The sequence below is a fragment of the Protobothrops mucrosquamatus genome, unplaced genomic scaffold (assembly GCF_001527695.2).
Source record: "Protobothrops mucrosquamatus isolate PMUCROS unplaced genomic scaffold, P.Mucros_1.0 scaffold2540, whole genome shotgun sequence".
Lineage (NCBI taxonomy): Eukaryota > Metazoa > Chordata > Lepidosauria > Squamata > Viperidae > Protobothrops > Protobothrops mucrosquamatus.
In genome coordinates, this window is record NW_015388601.1 from 157,023 (window position 1) to 174,699 (window position 17,677).

At 58.2% G+C, this 17,677-nt stretch overlaps 1 protein-coding gene across 1 annotated transcript; it reads right to left on the bottom strand.

The window, feature by feature from the left end:
• Positions 1 to 14,046: 14,046 nt before the first annotated feature.
• LOC107295860 (homeobox protein not2-like) lies at positions 14,047 to 17,461 on the bottom strand. Its single transcript, XM_015825194.1, has 4 exons — positions 17,401 to 17,461; positions 15,977 to 16,270; positions 15,301 to 15,503; positions 14,047 to 14,211 (listed from the first exon to the last, which is right to left on the bottom strand). The coding sequence occupies exons 1-4, from the start codon at positions 17,459 to 17,461 to the stop codon at positions 14,047 to 14,049; spliced, it is 723 nt and encodes a 240-aa protein (XP_015680680.1).
• Between the last annotated feature and the right edge of the window lie 216 nt (positions 17,462 to 17,677).

A 17,677-nucleotide genomic window follows, 5' to 3' on the forward strand; every position in this document is an offset into this window, starting at 1 on the left:
GCGGGGGGAGCAGTTCCCTTTCTGGTCGCCCCGCCCATCCCGCGGTCCAAGGCGCCGGACGGCCGGTTCTCCGGAGGGGCTGGCCAGATGCCCACGGGAGCGCCTGGAGCTGCCGGCCTCCTTGGCAGGGCGCGAGGCAGGACCGGGCGGGGCACGGAGGCTTCCCCACCCATGGCCAGTGCCCAGCGGGGCCAGGATCCCGGCGCTGCCCAGAGGAAGCCTTTTGCCTCCCTGGAGGCTGAGAGTCCCCTGGCCGGAAGGAGCAGCGGCCAGCCCGGGCCCTGCGCCCCGGAGAGCGCCCTGGGTCCCCCGTCCAGCCCCGGGCCAGGCAAGGGGAGGCGCCCCAGAGGGCAAGCGGCGGGGAGGGGGCAGGCATTCCCCCAGAGCAGGGGTAGTCAACCTTGGCTCTTTTATGCCTCGTGGACTTCAACTCCCAGAATTCCTGAGCCAGCTTAGCTGGCTCAGGAATTCTGGGAGTTGAAGTCCACGAGTCATAAAAGAGCCAAGGTTGACTACCCCTGCCCCAGAGAAAGGGGCCTCTGCACGGATGATGTGGCCGGTCCCCTAATGAAACGCCTCCCCACAGAGCCCCCCCTTTCCCCCTGCACGGACCCCCCCCGGAGGAAGGGAGAGCCTGGCCGGCCAGTGAATTCGCCTGGCCCCGGCTCCCTTGGGCCAACTCTGCCCCCCCTCTACAACCTGACCTTGCGGCTTTTCCCTAANTCCCGGATCCGCGCGACTTTGTCATGCAGATATTGCGCAAAGTCCTCGGCCCTCCCCTCCAGGGGATCCCCCCCTCCCCTCAATTGGAGGAGGGAGCGGGTCACCCTGAAGAGGGTGGCCGGGCGGTTATCTGATGACGCGATGAGCGAGGAATAGTAGTTAGTCCTAGCCGCCCTCATCGCCACTAGGTAGGATCTAACGTGTCCTAGCCTGTGTTCGGTCGGGTTCGGTTCGGCTGGCCCTCCAGCTGCTCTCTAGGCTTCTTTTCCGACGTTTCATCTCTCTCAGCTCCCCGGTGAACCAGGGAGCCAATCGAGACCTACGTCGGGTCAGAGGCCGCAAAGGCACGACTCGGTCCAATGCTGCGGCGGCAGTTGTTTCCCAAGCCGCCGCCTGATCTTCCGCCGAGTCGTGGACCAGATCCTCCGGATAAGGCCCAAGCTCCGTCAGGAACCTCTCAGGGTCCATCAGTCGCCTGGGACGGAACCATCTCGGCGGTTCTGTCTCCCTGCGGCGAGGGGGAGCGGTCCGGAAGTCCATCCTTAGGAGAGAATGGTCTGACCATGACAAGGGCTCAACAGCTATTTCCCCTACTGTCAGATCACTCTGCCACTGGCCTGAGACAAAAATCAGATCCAGCGTGTGTCCACCCGTGTGAGTGGGGGCCTGAATTAATTGGGTCAAGTCCAAGGCCGTCATGGAAGCCAAGAACTCCTGAGCTGCCGCCGACGTCTCCCCCACTGATGGCAGGTTGAAATCCCCCAAGACCATAAGTTGTCCCTCAGGAAGGACACAGCACATCTTGTGCCTTCACACGATTTCAGGATGCAGTGGAGACTTTTTTTTATATAATATTTTATTGATTTTCTCATTTTACAATTGAATATTTAAAAAGCAATGTGATGACTGGGTTAATCAATAGTTCAATAGTGTACGTAAATCTTTAGTATAAATCTCATGTTACAACATCAAATATTTCCTTTTCCATTAATATCTATTATCTCATATTGGGCTAGTACAATTCTTATTGTTATCAACTAAATAAAAACATCTTTGCTACCGTTATCAATAATTTTTAACTTATACATATCTTAACTGCGTTTGCAGTGGACTCTTCTGTCTTTTGCCTGATCCTAAATCGGATCCCTTCGGGATCCTGCTCTGAGCCTGAACTGGGGTGAATGGGCTCTTGTCCTCTGCCAACCCCAGAAGCCCAGTTTGAGGAGAAGGGACCCTGGGCCACCTCCAGAGCCACAAGAGAGCCACGTGTGAGAGGGGGCCGCTGTCCGCCCCCCTCTGGACCCCGAGGAAGACTCAGAGATGCTTCTGGTCTGCCCGGCTGGGAGCTGCCTCAGTTCCCCCAGTGAGGCTCTGGCTTCTCCAAGCAAGGAGCGCCAAGGCCCCCTAGTGGCAGATCGTGGGAAGGGAGGGACCTCGCCCTTCCACTCCAAGCTGCGGTGTGTGTGTCTGGGGTGGGGGAGCACATCCCCAGAGGAGGGGAAAGTAGGGGGGCTTAACTGCAGCCCCCCCCACAGCTGAGCCCAGGGTCCAGGAGATCTGGAGCCCCTTCACTCTTGGCATAACAAGGGCAGCTGTTCAATGGCTCTTCCCTGCCTTCGGAGCCCTTCTGCTCAGCCTGACCGGCAGAGGAAGAACGTGGCCACTTGAGGTGGGAAGGGTCTGCAAGCTCAAGAGAGACCCCCTGGCCACCCCACCCCCCCCCCCCCACACTTAGCTATAGGTGCTTTAAGCACGTAATACCTGGTTCAGGGCTCTCAGGGAGGGAAGAGGGAAGGACGGGGGGGGGGAGCACAGAGGCACTTCCAGCCCCTTGTTGACTCTTGGTTGAAAATAAGCCCCCCTCTGCCTCTTCAGGGCTTGACTGCTGAATGCAGAGGCTCCATTCCAGCCAAGAGCTACTAAAGTGTAACAAGCAGTAATTGCAAATTAAGCAGCTATTAATCTGCATTCTTCTTTGGGGGGGGGGGCGATGTATTTTAAATGGTTCAAATATTGTTCTATTTTTAGAGGTCATTTTGGTTCCTGGTCTCAGAGCCAGACTGCCATGCTCCACTCAGCCTCTAGTGGCATAAAAGAACCTGGGGGTGGGGGTTTTCCATGAGCCACGATGCCCCCCCCCCATTTCCAAAGTCTTTTCTCAGAACACTAGACTGCTAAAGCCACTTGGATCCTGCTCAGACCTCATCTGCTGGGGCAAAAACCTTCTGGCCACCCTCATTGGGGGCTCCATGGCAAGGGACAACGGGGGGGGGGGAGATTGCAACAGCACCGGTTGAGGCAGTGCCCCCCCAGCAGCTGCAGGGGTCAGTCAGTGTGAAACCTTGCAACCCCAACCCACGAGAGACCCTCTTCCTTGGGGGGGGCATAGGGTACTTTCCCCATAGGGCGCTTTCGAGAGAGACCCCCCAAAGGTTTCCCCACTCTGCCAAAACCCCGAGAGAGGGCAGAAGGGGGGAGCCCTCTCAGCTCCGGCCCCCTGGCCACAAATCTTCCAAAGGGAAGGAGCGGAACCTGCAGGTGTGGGAGGCAGGAAGGAGACGAAGCCCTGAGCCCACCTGGACCGGAAGAGGCAGGATGGGCCATTCCTTCAGCCCCCTGGCCCTGCCTGGCCTGCCCCCTCCTCCTTTGCAGGGGGTGCCAGGGGGTCTGGCGGGGCAGGATGAAGCCCCTGAACCACCCAAGAGAAGCCACAGACCCAAGATGCCCCCCCGGGGTTCCCCCTGCAGTACCAGCCTGTCCTGGCCCAGAGACCCTGCATGCCACCCCCTCCTTTCTAAGTAGATATCCCATGGTGGGGGGCATTGCTGACATGGGTTCCAGGGGTCTCCCACTCCATTTCTGAGCCACCATCCTGGATACGTCCGAGTGAGGAGGGGTCACCCATTGGCAGAGCCTGAGAAAGAGGCCCGATAAGGACGATGAACAGCCCCCCCTGGAGCCTCATAAGGGAACCTTCAAGGGGGCTCAGTCCTGGGGGGCAGCCCAGGTGACAAGGTCACTGAGAAACCAACCTTAGCCATCCCAGCATGCTTTCCACCCCCCCCAGTGGACCCTCTCTGGTTGATTTGGCCAGGGGCTTTCTGCCCCCCCCCCGCCCCCTTATCTGGGGATCTCTGCTCCATGGAAAATGGTGCCGGGTCTGATGGGAGGCAGATAAGGCAGGCTCCTTTCCTCGCTCGGCCCCAGCAGCCTGCGCTATCTGCCCCATCTCTGCCACCACGCAGCCAGGGCCCATTTTGGCTTAATGTTCCCTGCTGCCTTTTCCTGCGCCCGCCGGGCACAGGGCAGCGGTCGTTCCACTCGGGAGCCCACCATTAGCTACAAGGGGGGGAAGAGGAAGAGGTTTCTCGCTGGGCCGGCTCCCCCCCCCATTTCCTGCCCCAGCGACACAGAAGGCAGAGTCCTCTTTAAGCCACCCCTCCCACCAGGCAGAACCAGCTCTTGTACTGCAGGGGTTCCCCTCCCCCAATAAGACTAGTAGGCCCCCTGACAGGCTGCTGCTGCTGCCCCCTGCTGGCCTACGTCTGCAAAAGGGCTTCCCTGCCAGTTGCTGGACTGGGGGGGGGCTTCCAGGAACTCCTGCAGCCCCCCAGGACCTCACAAGCCCTGAAGAGGTTCCCGAAGAAGCTGCTCAGACGGAGGGCAGAGCTTGCCGTGCGGCTGCGTCTTCGGGGGGGGGGCACTGGTGGCTGGCTCTCAAGCAGCAACTTGGCAGTGCCAGTCCCAGGCGGAAATGGGGCTTTGCCAAGGCCACCCATGGCTGCCCCACTCAGCAATCTTGCCCACCCATTCATCACCCTTCTGTTGCTCTCTGGCAATTTGGAAAGGGATTTGGGCAGCCGGGGGGGGGGAGAGATCTGCACTTCTGGGAGCCATTCATGCCCCAGGAGGAACTGGCTGCTGGGGGGGGGAAGCAGAGGAGAGCAAGCATAACTTGAGAAGTCACTGCGGGCACTTTCCGGAAGAGCTGGGGGTCAGCAGGCTCTGCAGAGACCACCTGGGAATTTCAGCTCCTCAAGGTCAAACGTGGCCAGCCTTGGGGGGGGGCTGCCATGGGGCAAGGGGGGGCAGGGGCAGGGCCGAAGGAGCAAGTCTCCGTCCTTCTCACTATTGCCCTGTCAGGTTTATAATTTATGGGAAACCTTCCTGGCACTTGGATCTGCAAGCCGTTTCCTCCGTACCCACCCAAGATCCTCCTGCGGATGCCGAGCCTGGTCCCTTTTGGATGGGGCCCTCGCCCCCTTGGGGGCCCTGGGCAGAAACCTTCTCCCCACCAGAACCGAGTGGCAGAGAGCCCCCCCCCAGCCATCCTTCTCTGCGCTCAGTCCACTCTCCCCTGGCTGGGTCCCCATCCCTTCCTCCCCTCGGTCCCTCCTGCCCTGGACACCCTGTGCTGGGTTGGCAGGACTCACTGCCAAAGGGCCTGCCCTGGGCGATGACCAGGAAGCCTCTGCCGGTGCCAGGGTCAGGGCCACAGAGGAAGGGCAACCATGGGGGGGGGGCAGTGGCAGGGCAACCGGCAGATTTCAAGGGGCCGGTTGTTCCCTGTGACCGGGAGTCCCGGATCCTGCAATCTTCAGGGCCGGCTGGGCTGGGCTGGGCTGGAGAAGGGCCGACAACAGCCCCCCTCGTGAGTCAAGGGGGGGGAGACCCACCCCTTTTTCAGGAGCAGTCTGTGCCCAGGTGAAGATGCCCCCTCCCCCTTGTCCTGTCAAAAGCTTTTTGAAGGAAGGCGACTGGGGAGTGGTGGGGAGTATTTGCTGGATTTTCAGGGCTTTTATGGTCCTCTCAGATTTTTGCTTTCTTGGGGGGGGCACTTTGGAGGATGAGATGCTCTGGATTATCCTTGATCAGCCAAGTGAGGAGAAGCCCCTCACTTGGAAAGCCACCCCCTCCCCACGCCCAGGGCTGGTGGTGGGACCAGGCCGGGCGGCTGCCAGCCCCGTAGATCCGAGGGGCTGAGCCGAGGGGGAGAGGGTGGCGGGGGCGCTGCTGGGCCCTGCCGCAGCATCGCTCAGCCCCCACCTGCAGGGCCGGGACAAAACCCTTGAGAAGCCGCCGCCCGAGCCCGCGAGAGGCGGCAGGGAAGCAGCCGGTCCCGCCTCCCACGCCTTCCTCGCGGGGACCTCCGCGGCTCCGTCTTCCNAGAGAGAGAGAGAGAAAGAAACAGAAAGAGAGAGAGAGAGAAACAGAGAGAGAGAGAGAGAAAGAAAGAAACAGAGAGAGAGAGAGAGAGAGAGAGAAAGAAACAGAAAGAGAGAGAGAAAGAGAAAGAAAAAAAGAGAAAGAAAGAGAAAGAGAGAGAGAGAGAGAGAGAGAGATTTCTGCCTGTGGCCAAGAGGCTGTTTGGGCGCAATTTCCAGATGCAGCTGCTGGAGGAGTCGGGGCTGCTGGGGGGGGGGAGGCAGTGAAGGGGAGTTGAGAACAAATGAAGAGTTCAAATGTGAAACGATTAAAAATAAAATAAACTACATGGAAGGGAGGTGAGATAAGGCGCCTGAGCCCTTTCTCCCTATTTAACATTCATTGGATTGAATAATCAGGCCTCATTATCTCAAATTGGTTGCATATTTGCCCTCAAAATGCTAATTTGAAAGTTGGCTGCGAGCACCGTTCTGCCTATTTTGACTAAAATATTATTTTGTTTTATTGTGCACTGCCGGTAGCTCCAGGGGCTTTTCCAGTTTAAAACAAAATAATAATAATAATAATAATAATAAAAAATTCTATCAAAGTCTGGCCCGGGAAGAAAGCACCGGGCGTTTCAGAGCAGATGGCGCTGGCTTTGCGCAGAAATGCCATTTCCAGGCCTTGAAGTAAAATTATGGCCCTTATCAGCTTCTTTTAGGGAATGGACAATTTATCATTAATCTCACAGAAGGAAATGGAGGGAATATTTTTATTCTTATTATTTCACCGGGGGGCGAGGGTGGGGCCCCCTCCCGCTGAGCGGGGCAGCTCCTGACCTCTGCTGAGACAGGGATGGGGGGGCTCCTTCATTCTGAGCCACCCATCAGCCCCGCGAAAGGCCCCCTTTCTGGGCCCATAAAAGGGGGGGGGGAAACAGGGCAGCAGAGGGGGACCAAGGGGGAGCAAAGAACAGCCCCACCCACCGCACTCCAGCCCCTTATCCCCAGAGTATTGGGACTGGGGGTGCCCAGACTAAGAGAGTGCAGGCTCCCTTGTCCTCCCCCCACCCAGGGAAGCCTTTGCAGTGCATTGATTGGTTATTTGGCTGGGACCCCGGACTGGTCTGAGGATGCCCTGACCAGGCAGTTCCCCCCCCCAGGGTCTGTCCCTCTTTCAGCTCAGAGGACCCCCCCCCCGCCCTGGCTGAGAATAGCAGCCCAGAGGATGCAGGCAGGAGAGGGGAGGGGTCCTGGAGGGGCTGCTGAGGCAGCTGGTTCAGGGTCTTCCAGCTGCAACTGGTCAGGCCTTCCCTCATCTCTCTGGACAGCACAGCTCCCACCTCAGACCGGTCCCTCATGGGTGTCTGGGCCGAGCTGACCAAGGGGCGACCCCCTTGTCCACTCCTCCAGTTGCCCTTGTGTAGCTGCCCCAGGCCAGGGAAGGGGGGCTGGGCTCCGGGAGGCCCTGGGAGGCCCCTCAGCCGGCTTGGGGGACTGCTCAGCTCCACTGGGGAGGACAGGCAGGCTGGGAGGAAGAGGAAGGAAATGGGGAGCTGATCCAGAATCCCAGACGAGGAGAAGCCTCAGCAGAGATGGGGGGGGGTCTCAATCCTGGGGCTGTGGGGTGGGGGAGAGGGGAGGGAAAGCCGAACCTGCCCATTGGGGCAGAGCCCCTGGCAGGCAAACTGTCGGTCTTCCTGTTTGCATCTGGGGTTTTGGCAAATGTGGGTATTCGGTCATCCAGAATCAGACGTGTCCAGCAGGGCACAAGGGCTCCCTAGTCCTGCCACTTGCTCCCCACCCCCAGGGCTGCAGGGGCTCTGCAGGCCCACCGATTCCTCCACAGAGAGCTCTGAGCCCTCCTTGCCATTCCCAGGGCCACCTTCAACTTTCCGCCCCCCCCTTGGGGCTTCATCGCCCCCCCCCCACAGCTCCTTGACTGCTCCCTGCCCTGCCCTTGCTTGCCAGCAGCTGGACACGTGGCCCGTGGCACGGGACGTGGTCTCCTGCAGCAAAGCAATCAGACCAGACATAATTTTATTTGCACGATTACCCTTTCTAAAAATCAATCAATAGATAATAATGTTGGAATAATATAGGGGCTTAAGGGCTCCATTCAGAGGCAGGATTAGGGGGAGTGAAGGGCAGTTGCCCCACACGGCGCCTCAATCCTGCCTTAGCGATGCAAGGATTCGCTTGCCAGATTACCCAGCATTCCGTGGGGTGGCTGCAGGTGACCTCTTTCGGATGCGGTGCTGAAGTCTGTTTGCACAGTGGACTGCAATTGTAGCCGAGATTACACAGGCTCGGGGAGGGGGAGGGGGGGCTGTGACACATAAACATGGAAATCCCCAACTCTGGATTCCGAGGGCATCTCCCTCTGTGTTTGGCAATGACTTTCCCGACTGGACAGATGGACGTGCCCCTGGCCGGTCCAGAGGGTGCCCAGAAGGGCGAAGAGCAGAAGCAGCCCTGGCTGGGCAGGCTGGAGCACAGCCCCCTCTGGCCAGGGTGGAGACCGAGGAGTGATGGGCAAGCCAAGGACCCCGCCCCGTCTTTGGAGGGCACGAGGCATGCTCAGAGGAAGCCCTGGAGGCCCAACAGCAACACGACGAGGTCATGAGCAAGTCTTGGGAGCCTCTCCGTGTCCCAGAACGGTGGCTGTTGCACCTTCACAGACAGAGGCATGAGAAAGAAGGGCGATGGGGGGGGGTCTCATGCACACAAAGCCCCCCCCTAAGGAATGGCTCCTCAGCTGCCCAGAGCACCTGGAGAAGCTTGGTCCCTTCTCCCTCCCTCCCTCCCTCCCTCTCTCAAGGCTGGTCTGAGTTGGATTTGAACCCCCTCAACATCGCAGGAAAGGCTTGGGGGGGGCTGAAGCAATGCAGCCCCTCTGCCCAGCTGCAGGCCTAACCCCCCCTCCCACCTGGGGCCACAGGTGGGGGGCTGCAAGGCCCCCAAAGAGAGCTCTCCCGGAGGGCACTTGGAGAGGAGGACATTGGCCGTGCACCCTTGATGAAAAATTTTGTTTGCAATAGCGGACGAATATTCCGTGTTTACACAAACGCTCTCCGTTTATTGGATTCCCTCCTGAAAAGCTGAGGTTGCAATTCCTTAGAGACAGGTCGGTGAATCGATAGATTTAAAAGCAAAATTGTGACCGTGGACTTTCCCAGCGGTGCAGCGAGAGAAGCGATTGGAGTGGGTGACCTTAATGGGGGCACAGACTCTCCTACGTCCGGCTTCTACACTGCCGTAATAAAAGACGCCAATGTCAAACTTTACCCCTCTGGAGGTTTTAAAATGCTGCCCAGAGTTACAGGCTCACGTTTGCGTTTGCAATAATTGTCTTCCTCGGAATTACGAAACCGAAGCTCTTTTCCTGGGCTGCGGAAATGGCTCCTTTAAATGCGTATCAGAAACCTCTTGTTTATCTTGACTGTCTAAGAGAGGGGTGGGGAACAATGCCCCCCTTTATGACCTGCGGACTTCAACTCCCAGAATCCTGAGCCAGCCATGGGAGTTGAAGTCCACAGACCGTAAAAGGGGGTCATAGTTCCCCACCCTGTCTAAGAGAACAGAATCCACCTAACAATTGAATAAAACGGGTCACCAGTTGTCCAGATGAGAGAGAGAGAGAGAGAGAGAGAGAGAGAGAGAGAGAGAGAGAGAGAGAGAGAGAGAGAGAGAGAGAGTGTATTCTTATCCACTTTCATATCAAGCCCTGCCTGGATGTGGCGATTAGGCACTAACAACCAGGAGTTTTGACATGCTTTTTTTTGCTTTCAAGATCTGAAAAACAGATCGTCTGGGCCCTTTTCTCCTCCCCCCAGCACCGGGCAGTTGCCTCTAAAGGCTGCCCTGGGGGCTGCTGGGGGCTGCCGCAGTTTTTAGCCACTCTGGAAAAGATTTGGATGGGAAAAAACGTTTCTGGGGAACCAAATCAGATTAGAACACTTGAAAGAGCCAGTGATCATTTTCATTTCCTTCACCAAAGTTTCTTTAAAAAAAACAAACAAACCCTAACCCAGGGGTAGGTAACCTTGGCTCTTTTATGACTCGTGGACTTCAACTCCCAGAATTCCTGAGCCGGGAATTCTGGGAGTTGAAGTCCACGAGTCATAAAAGAGTCAAAGTTGCCTACCCCTGCCCTAACCCAAAGATTTTGCCTTTGCCTGATGCAAAATGTCAACCAAGAAACCTCAAAGAATTCAGCTTGGGGTGGGGGGGGGAGATCTCCTCCCAGAAGGGCGCCTGCCAAGCATTTGTAGATAAAGGGAGCCCCCTGCTGGTAGGATCTGGCAATGGGTGAATGGCGTCCCACTGGAGGGAGAGGAGCAGATTGGAAAAGCCAAAAGATTTCCAGGGAAGGGTCTGCCCGCCCTTCGTAGCTGGCTTGGCAAGGTAAGCCTCCTCTTTTGGGGACCCCCAAGCTGCAGCCCCACTGCCAGACCCCTTCGCCAGTGGGGCTCTTGCCTGCCTCCCCCTGCTGGGCGGAAGGAACCTTGAGGGGAAGCCTGAAGACCCCCAGGCTGAGGCACGGCCAGAGAGAGGACCTGAGGGAGACCCTCCCTAATTCTCCAGTGCATAAAGGGGGAAGCACATTCAGACCGGCAAGATTCGGTTACTGTAACTCTGCGGGAAAGTACAGGCGGTCCTCAGCGACCATAACTCAGCTCCACATTTCTGCTAAGTGTGAAAAACTGTCATAAGTCCCCTTTTTCAGTGCCATTCTAACTTTGAAAGGTCACCCAATGAACTATTGTAAGTTGACAACTACCCGTAGCAACATTGGCCTCAGTCACCAACCACGTTGGGACCGGCAACTTCTTTGCTAAGCAAGGTGGTTGTTAAGTGAGACACCACATGACCGTAACCGCTGGCTTCCACCCTGGCTGCGCTTATCGGAAGCCGGCTCTGAAGCAGGCAAGTGGGGGTCACACGACCGTGTTGAGACAACCATAAGTGCGGGCACAGCTCACGATGTCATTTCTTTAGCACTTTCGTAACTTCAGTTGATCGCTAAACGGTTGTTAAGCGAGGACTACCTGCACTGGCCCGCATGACTTTGGTTCCCAGCCTGGTCTCCCCTGGGAAATTCCTGAATTTCTAGAAACTGGAAGTCCTTGCATGTTGGATTGACTGATTCCGATTGATTGACTGACTGACGGAACAAGGTCTTCACCTAATTTGTTCAAAATACAATAATCTGAACCTGGTGATTGGTGCCTTGAGGAATACTTGTGGATCGATTTGTTATGATATTCCCAGGAGTTGAGAAGCAGCCAAACCCTTCCTATCCTGCTTCTGAAAAACCCATCCAGAATTAGAAGAATGGTGAAATTGAATAAATTCCCAAATAAAGGCCTTCGACTGGTACCCTCAGAGGGACGTGAGAAGCAGCCCCCAGTGGCAGAGGCTCTGTCAGTACCTTCCAACTCAGTTGCCTCAAAGCGAGAAGGCTGGCAAATAAATCTAATAAATTAATAAAATTATAAATAAAAACCTTTTGCCACATCCACAGCTCACTCTCTCCCTATCCCCCCCCAAGTCTCCTTTCAGCAGCCTTTTGGAACCCACCCAGAGGCCTTTGAGTCTGGAAAGGCCCTCCAAAGGCCATCAGGCCTGGCCTCCAAGCCTGGTTGGCAGCGTCAGCAGGTTGCCGTGGAGATGAAGGCATCCTTGCTGGCCCTCCCTCTTCCCAATGGCAGAGCAGCAGCTCAGCTGGGGAGGGGGGCTCAGCTTCCCTTCCCCTGAATGCAGACCCTTCTGCCTTGCCTGGGGAGGCCTAGGAGGGAGGAGGGAGTGCCAGGCAGCAAGACCCCCGGCCCACTCCCCTCCAGCTCTTATGCCCCAGTTTGCACTTTCCCTTGTGCATCTTCCTAGGGCGCAATCGAGCTCCCAGGAGGGGACGCTATGTGGAGGAGGAGTCACCCTGCTGGCTTCCATCCTGAGGTCAGGCCTTTTGGACCCGGAGGGTCCGCTTTCCCTCCAGAGGCTGCCCATGCGGGGGGGGGACGGTCTCCCCTCTTCCCCCAAAGTGCACCTGCCCAGTCCAGCTCCACAGCCCAGGAATGCGGCGGCAGATGGGCAGCACTTTGATCTCCACAGCTGCAGCTTTGGGGAGTTTTAGGGTGACTGTTTATGGCATCTGTGTGTGTTCACATTCTTGTGTTGTGCAAACACAGCCTGTTTGGGACAGTGGGGGCTGAGGGTATTATGCAATGCCTGCTAATTGGATGGGCAGACTGGCAAGAGCGGGTGTGTGTAAACCCCAGGGCCTGATCATAAAGCAGAAGTAGGGAATACCCCCCCACACACACACACAGAGACACATACACACACACTTTGCCACTCTTGAGCTCCAGAAGGAGAGCAGGGTATCCATTTCTCCCCTTGTATGCAGCTTAGATCACTGGATCCATCGCCTGGTGGGCACATAGAGCTCCCCCCCCGTCCATCAGCCCCCCCAGCCTCATGCTACAGAGATTGTGAGGTCACTGAAACCCAGCAGGGAGGAAAGCCCCCCCCACCTCAGGGGCTAAAGCTGAAGAGCCAGATTGGGCCCGTGGTGAAGGCACCTGGGTAGAAAGCAGGAGATCCTGAGTTCTAGTCCTGCTGGCGTGAAAGCCGGCTGGGTGACTTTGAGCCAGCCACACTCCCTCAGCCCAGCCCACCTCACAAGGTTGTTGTTGTGGGGAAAATAGGGAGGAGGAAGGTGTGTTTGACATGTTTGCCACCTTGAGGTATTCTGTAAAAACAATGGAGGATGCAAAGAAATGAATAAAGTCCCAGGCTTGGGGGGTCTCTTCCGCCACAATGACAGCAGGAACAAGGATGGGCTGCTGATTTTGCAGCCACACCTTGAGGCGAGCTGACGTCCAAGGCCTCTAATCCAGAATAAGAATTGCCACTCGCTTTCTTTTCTATAAACTAGACTTTATTACAGTACAAAAATATAAAAAAAAATAATAAATTAAGTTACAGCTTTACTGCTTCATAAAAACACAGCTAGGCCTACATAAATAAATAAGGATAAAGAGCTATTTACATAAGCAAAAGAGGCACCCTCCATTCTCCTGAGAGTGCAGAGCAGCACCTGTGACCCACAACTCTCCTCCTCCTCCTCCTCCTCCTCCCCCCTTTAACATCTGGCAGCAGAGTCTGTGGACAGCCTTGACCGAAGGGGGCCTCCTGCCCAGAGCACCTTTGGCCCAACAAAGTCGGATATGGGGCCTTCCATCATCTTCTTGGCCAGTTGCCAAGTGGGAGCACAGCCTTCACCTGGTTGGCAGTTCAAGATGGGGGAGAGACCCCCTCGCAGCCTGCTTCCTGACAATAGGGGGTCCGTGTGCCCCCAAAGTAGGTGTTGGCTCCACCCGGCCCTTCCTCAACCAGCTGCACACGCCAGCAGCCATTCCAGCTGCCCGGGACCTGCCCCTGACAGGAGCCGTGGGGAGGGGGCCGGGCAGACGCAGAGGCCTGGCAATAGCCCTAAAGACCCCAACTCCTCCAGACTCTTTTCACTGCAGAGAGGCAGGGCCTGCCCCACCCAAAGGCCGGGACAGCCCCAGAGCTGAGGGGTTCAAGGCAGGGCTGGAAGTAGAAGCAGAAAAGCTTCTTCCAGGGGCCCCCGCAGTGAGGCAGAGGAGGAGCCAGGCCTGGTTCCCTTGCTGTATTAACCCCCAATTGGGGGGTGCAGGCAATGCACTGGGCAAGAATCTCCCCCCCCAAAGGTCCAGGACAGTCTGAGAGGGGTGGGGGGGTTGATTGATTTAATTAAAACAGCACAACCCACCCAAAAAAACAGGTAATCAGTGCAGCACAGCTGTATACAATTATTGGGAGGCAGGTGGGGCCCCAAGGGGTCCCAAGAAGGAATCTACTGGATCCATCACAGCTGCAGATTTCAAGCCAGAGGGGACAATGGGGCTCCTCTGCAGCTTCTGGGGCAGAGCAGGGGCCAGGCTGGAAACCAGACATGAGGGGGGGGGGAGACAGGCTTTCAGGAGGCATCTTAGCTGACCCAGGCCCCACTTCAGCTTCAGCTGGGCCTTCCAATTCCCATTCCCCCACCTGTGCTGGCCGGCTGGTTTCTTCCAAGGAGCAGGAGGGGCCACGACCCACGGCCCGCGGGTCTGGCTTGCAAAGAGCCTTGGGGCAGGAGGCGAGGCTAAAAGTCCACATTGACGTCTTCTTCCCTGTCATTGTCCTGCCTGTCCAGCGGGCCAGAGGGGGCCGCCTGTGTCCTCCCAAACTGCGAGGAGAGCTTGGCCGCCTTCTGCTCCAGGCTCTGCTTGCGCCACTTGATTCTGCGGTTCTGGAACCAGACCTTGACCTGAAAGGAGAGAGAGAGAGAGAGAGCCCTGAAGCCCAGGCCTTCCCCGGCCCAGCTGGGCTGGCACGGCTGTTGAGAGGGGGAGGGGGCTCAGCAACATCTGGAGGCCCACAGATGTCCCACTTGCTAGAAAGAAGCAGCCAAGCATGCTTCTAGGCCTAAGTGAGGAAAGGAAGCAAAAGATGGAAAGAGGACATTTGTACCCAGTCCGGACACAGCTCTGGGGACGGAGGGAGCCTCCCAGATCTTCGCAGGACTTTGGGCATTCTTGTAATATTTTGAAGCTGTACGAGCATCCATCCAAGAGCCTGATTCCCCTGCATTTATGTTATTTATCCAATTTGTATGGCTCCCCATCTCATAAAAAAAGTCTCCGGGCCGTGTATAATTCCTCATCAGGCCAGCAAGAGGCAGGGAGAAAATGGGCCTTGTTTTTGATGCAGATGCACCTTGAAGGTTCCACTTGCACTGAATTTATGCCGAGGCAAAGTCCCACTGTTTACTTTCAGCTGGACTCTGAAGGAAGCAAAGGATGAACAGCCTCGTGCAGCCATTACTTCCAAACACTTTTCTGCAGTTCAGTTGCTGTATCTAGACAACTAAATCAGAACGAGACTAGTTCTTCCGTCAACATGAGAAGTTCTGCAGGTTGCATAAATTGCTTCATTTGTTCTGCCATTTTTACTATTTATTTCCAGCCTTGGGGGGTGGGGGGGAAATAGGTCTGGCCATCAGCTTTGACAAGCAGCCTTCAGTCTAAAAACTAAAGGGTAACAACGAGGGAGCCATACTCGGTTGGCCAACAGAGGCAGGCGGAGTAGCACTTTCTGTCCTGCCCAAAATGACAGCAGGGATTCTCCGCGCTGGACCACAGCCTTCTCCTCCTCCTCCTCCTCCTCCTCCTCCTGTTTCTGTGATGGGCTGCTCCAGGGGCCTGCCAGTGTCTGGCCACTGTTTCAGAGGGGAACACCGGGCTTCCTCCTGATGCGAGAGAACTCTGGAAATGCCCCCCCAAAGATACTGTTCTGTAGCCCCCCTTTACTTCTCCAGGCCCTTCCTGTGCCCCGAGGGGGAGGGGGGGCTGCCTACCTGGGTCTCCGTGAGCTGCAGGGTGGCTGCCAGGTCCAGGCGCTCCGAGCCCACCATGTACTGCTGCTTCAGGAACTCCTCCTCCAGGCGCTCCAGCTGCTCCGGCGTGAAGACGGTGCGCACTCGCTTCATCTTGCAGGGCCCTCCGGCTCTCCAGGGAAGGGCCGGCCCCAGCGGCCCCGTGCAGCGCGGGAACTCCGGGCCTGCGACCGCAAGAGGAGCCGGAGAGTGACCCGGAGCCGGGAGGGAAAGCGGATCGCACCCCCCGTCCCGCAGGAGCTTCTCCCGTGGGGGGGGGGGGTCGGGAGGGGAGCGTCCTCCTCCACGGCATTTCCCAGAGCGCCTCCCGGTCACAAAGCCGGGACTTACTTCAGTCGCCTTTCCTGCTGGATTCTGGATCGGGACCCGCCTCCCTCCCTCCCTCCCACCTCCCCTTTTCGGCATCCGTCGAGGGCACGAGCCTGCGGGTTCCGCCTGGCCGCCGGAGAGCCCGGTTCAGACGCCTCTGCCTGGACGGCTCCGATGCTTTTAAGGGGCGGGAGCAACGGGCTCTATCGGGGTAAGGCCGTGGAGCCTCCCAGCTCACCCGCAGTCTACCTCCGGGCTGGGAGCGGGCTCGACGAGCGGACCTCAGGGTTCCCCCCCCGCGCGCAGACGGGGCGGCCGGCCTCCTCACCTGGCCTCTTGCAGGCGGGCGCGGCGCACCGGCAGGTCGGGGCCGAGAGGAAGGGCTGCTGCGCGGTCAGATACAGGGCCGGGAAGCGCAGCGCCGCCGCCACGCAGCCGAAGTGCAGCGCGGGCGCGGCAGAGGCGGCGGCGGCCCAGGCGCGGGGCACCGGCGACTCCCGACGGGGCGGCTCCGACTTGGCTAGCAGCGACTCGATGTCGAAGCGGCTCCGAGCCTTGCAGGGCGGCGGGGCGGCGGGATCCGGCGGCGGGCTGCGCAGCATCCTCGGACGGGGCGCGGAGTCTGCGGCGGGCCGGGCCGCGGGGGCCTTATAGGGAGGCCAGGCAGGGGCGCGCAGGGGCGGAGGGCGTGGCCCGGACCGGCCTGCCCAAAGCTGCGTGGCCCGGACCGCCCCGGCGGAGGAGAGGCCGTCGGGCAGGGGGCGCGGAGTCACCGACCGCTCTCCCCGGGCGAGGCGAAAGGCAGGCCTGGCCAGCGGGGCCGGGAGGAGAAAGGCGGGCGGGGGGCTGGCGGCGGCACCGGCGCCCGGAGGCTCACGGGGTGGAGGCCCCCCGAAGACTGAAGCTGTGCCAAGCAGCTGGCGGTGCCCGGCGGAGAACCGGGGCTCCCTCCCTCTTTTCCGCCTCCCCGGGCAGAGAACGCTGCTTGTTGGAGGAGGGGGGCTCGTGAATCAAGTCGACCTGCCTTAAAGAAGAGAACTGCCCCCCTCCCTCCTTCCTCAGTCAGGGTGCAACACAAATGTCATCCCGCCTGTCCGTTTTGTCATTAATTTTCAGCGCTACGGATGCATCCCCAATCCTTTCATCTCCCCCCCCCCCCGTCAAGCAAAGTGATCCAGCAGTCTGGACCCTCCTTCCCTTTCGCCAGTGCCAGCAAAGGCGGGTGGCCAAAATGCCTCTCCAGGAGAGGAGGGGGCCACCACTGAAAGAGCCCCTTTGCCCAGAGTGGGGTGCTCTGTCGGTGGCCCAAACTTGGTTGGGGTGCAGGGTTCCCAGATGAAAGAGGCACCAGCTCCTTGAGGCCCACTCGGTGAACCCGGCTGGCCCCTGACTACTTCCAGGCCCCTTCCCTGTTGCTTTCCCCATAAAATAGAATGGTGAGTTTTTCCAGCTTCCTAGTCTAGCCTACAACCTGGGATCTCCTAGTGGTCTCCAGTCCTACATAGCTTTTCTGAGGGTCCACTAACTGCAGACTCTGCAACGTGGAGACAATCCCCCTTATAGAAATTGGATGCCAGCCTGGCAGGAACGCCAGGGCACGGAGGGTCTGAAAGGCTGCCAGCGTGGCCTGGAGGGGATGCCCTTGTGTCCGACCAAAGCAGGGGCTTCCTCGAGGGCCAGTCCCCCCACAGACTGCCCACGGGAGGAAGGCCACGAGGGGGGGGGCATCGGTCTGTGCTTAAGCCGGGAGACTCTCCGGAGATAGGGAGGCTTTGGGACTGCCAGGACCCGGGGAGGGCAGCGGGAGTACCATCCTGGCAGAGCCTCCTCTTTTCACAAACATCGGGGAGGGGAGGGGGGTGTTTACCTCCCCCTGGAAGTGAGATGTAGGTATTGCCAGCCCTTTCCCTTGCGGGGGGGGGGCGGCGGAGGAGAGAGGGGGGTACTGGAGGTGTGAAATTTCTCAGGGCTAAAGAAGTGAAATGAACCTGCAGGATGTCTAGTGCAGAGGAGGGGGGGGGAGCACAGG

Coding starts and splice junctions, on each gene's coding strand:
- LOC107295860 (XM_015825194.1), bottom strand. CDS start 17,461: ATGGTACTCCCGCTGCCCTCCCCGGGTCCTGGCAGTCCCAAAGCCTCC. Junction 15,504..15,976: donor GCCCGCCTGCAAGAGGCCAG/GTGAGGAGGCCG, acceptor TTGCGGTCGCAG/GCCCGGAGTTCCCGCGCTGC. Junction 14,212..15,300: donor TGCAGCTCACGGAGACCCAG/GTAGGCAGCCCC, acceptor CTCTCCTTTCAG/GTCAAGGTCTGGTTCCAGAA.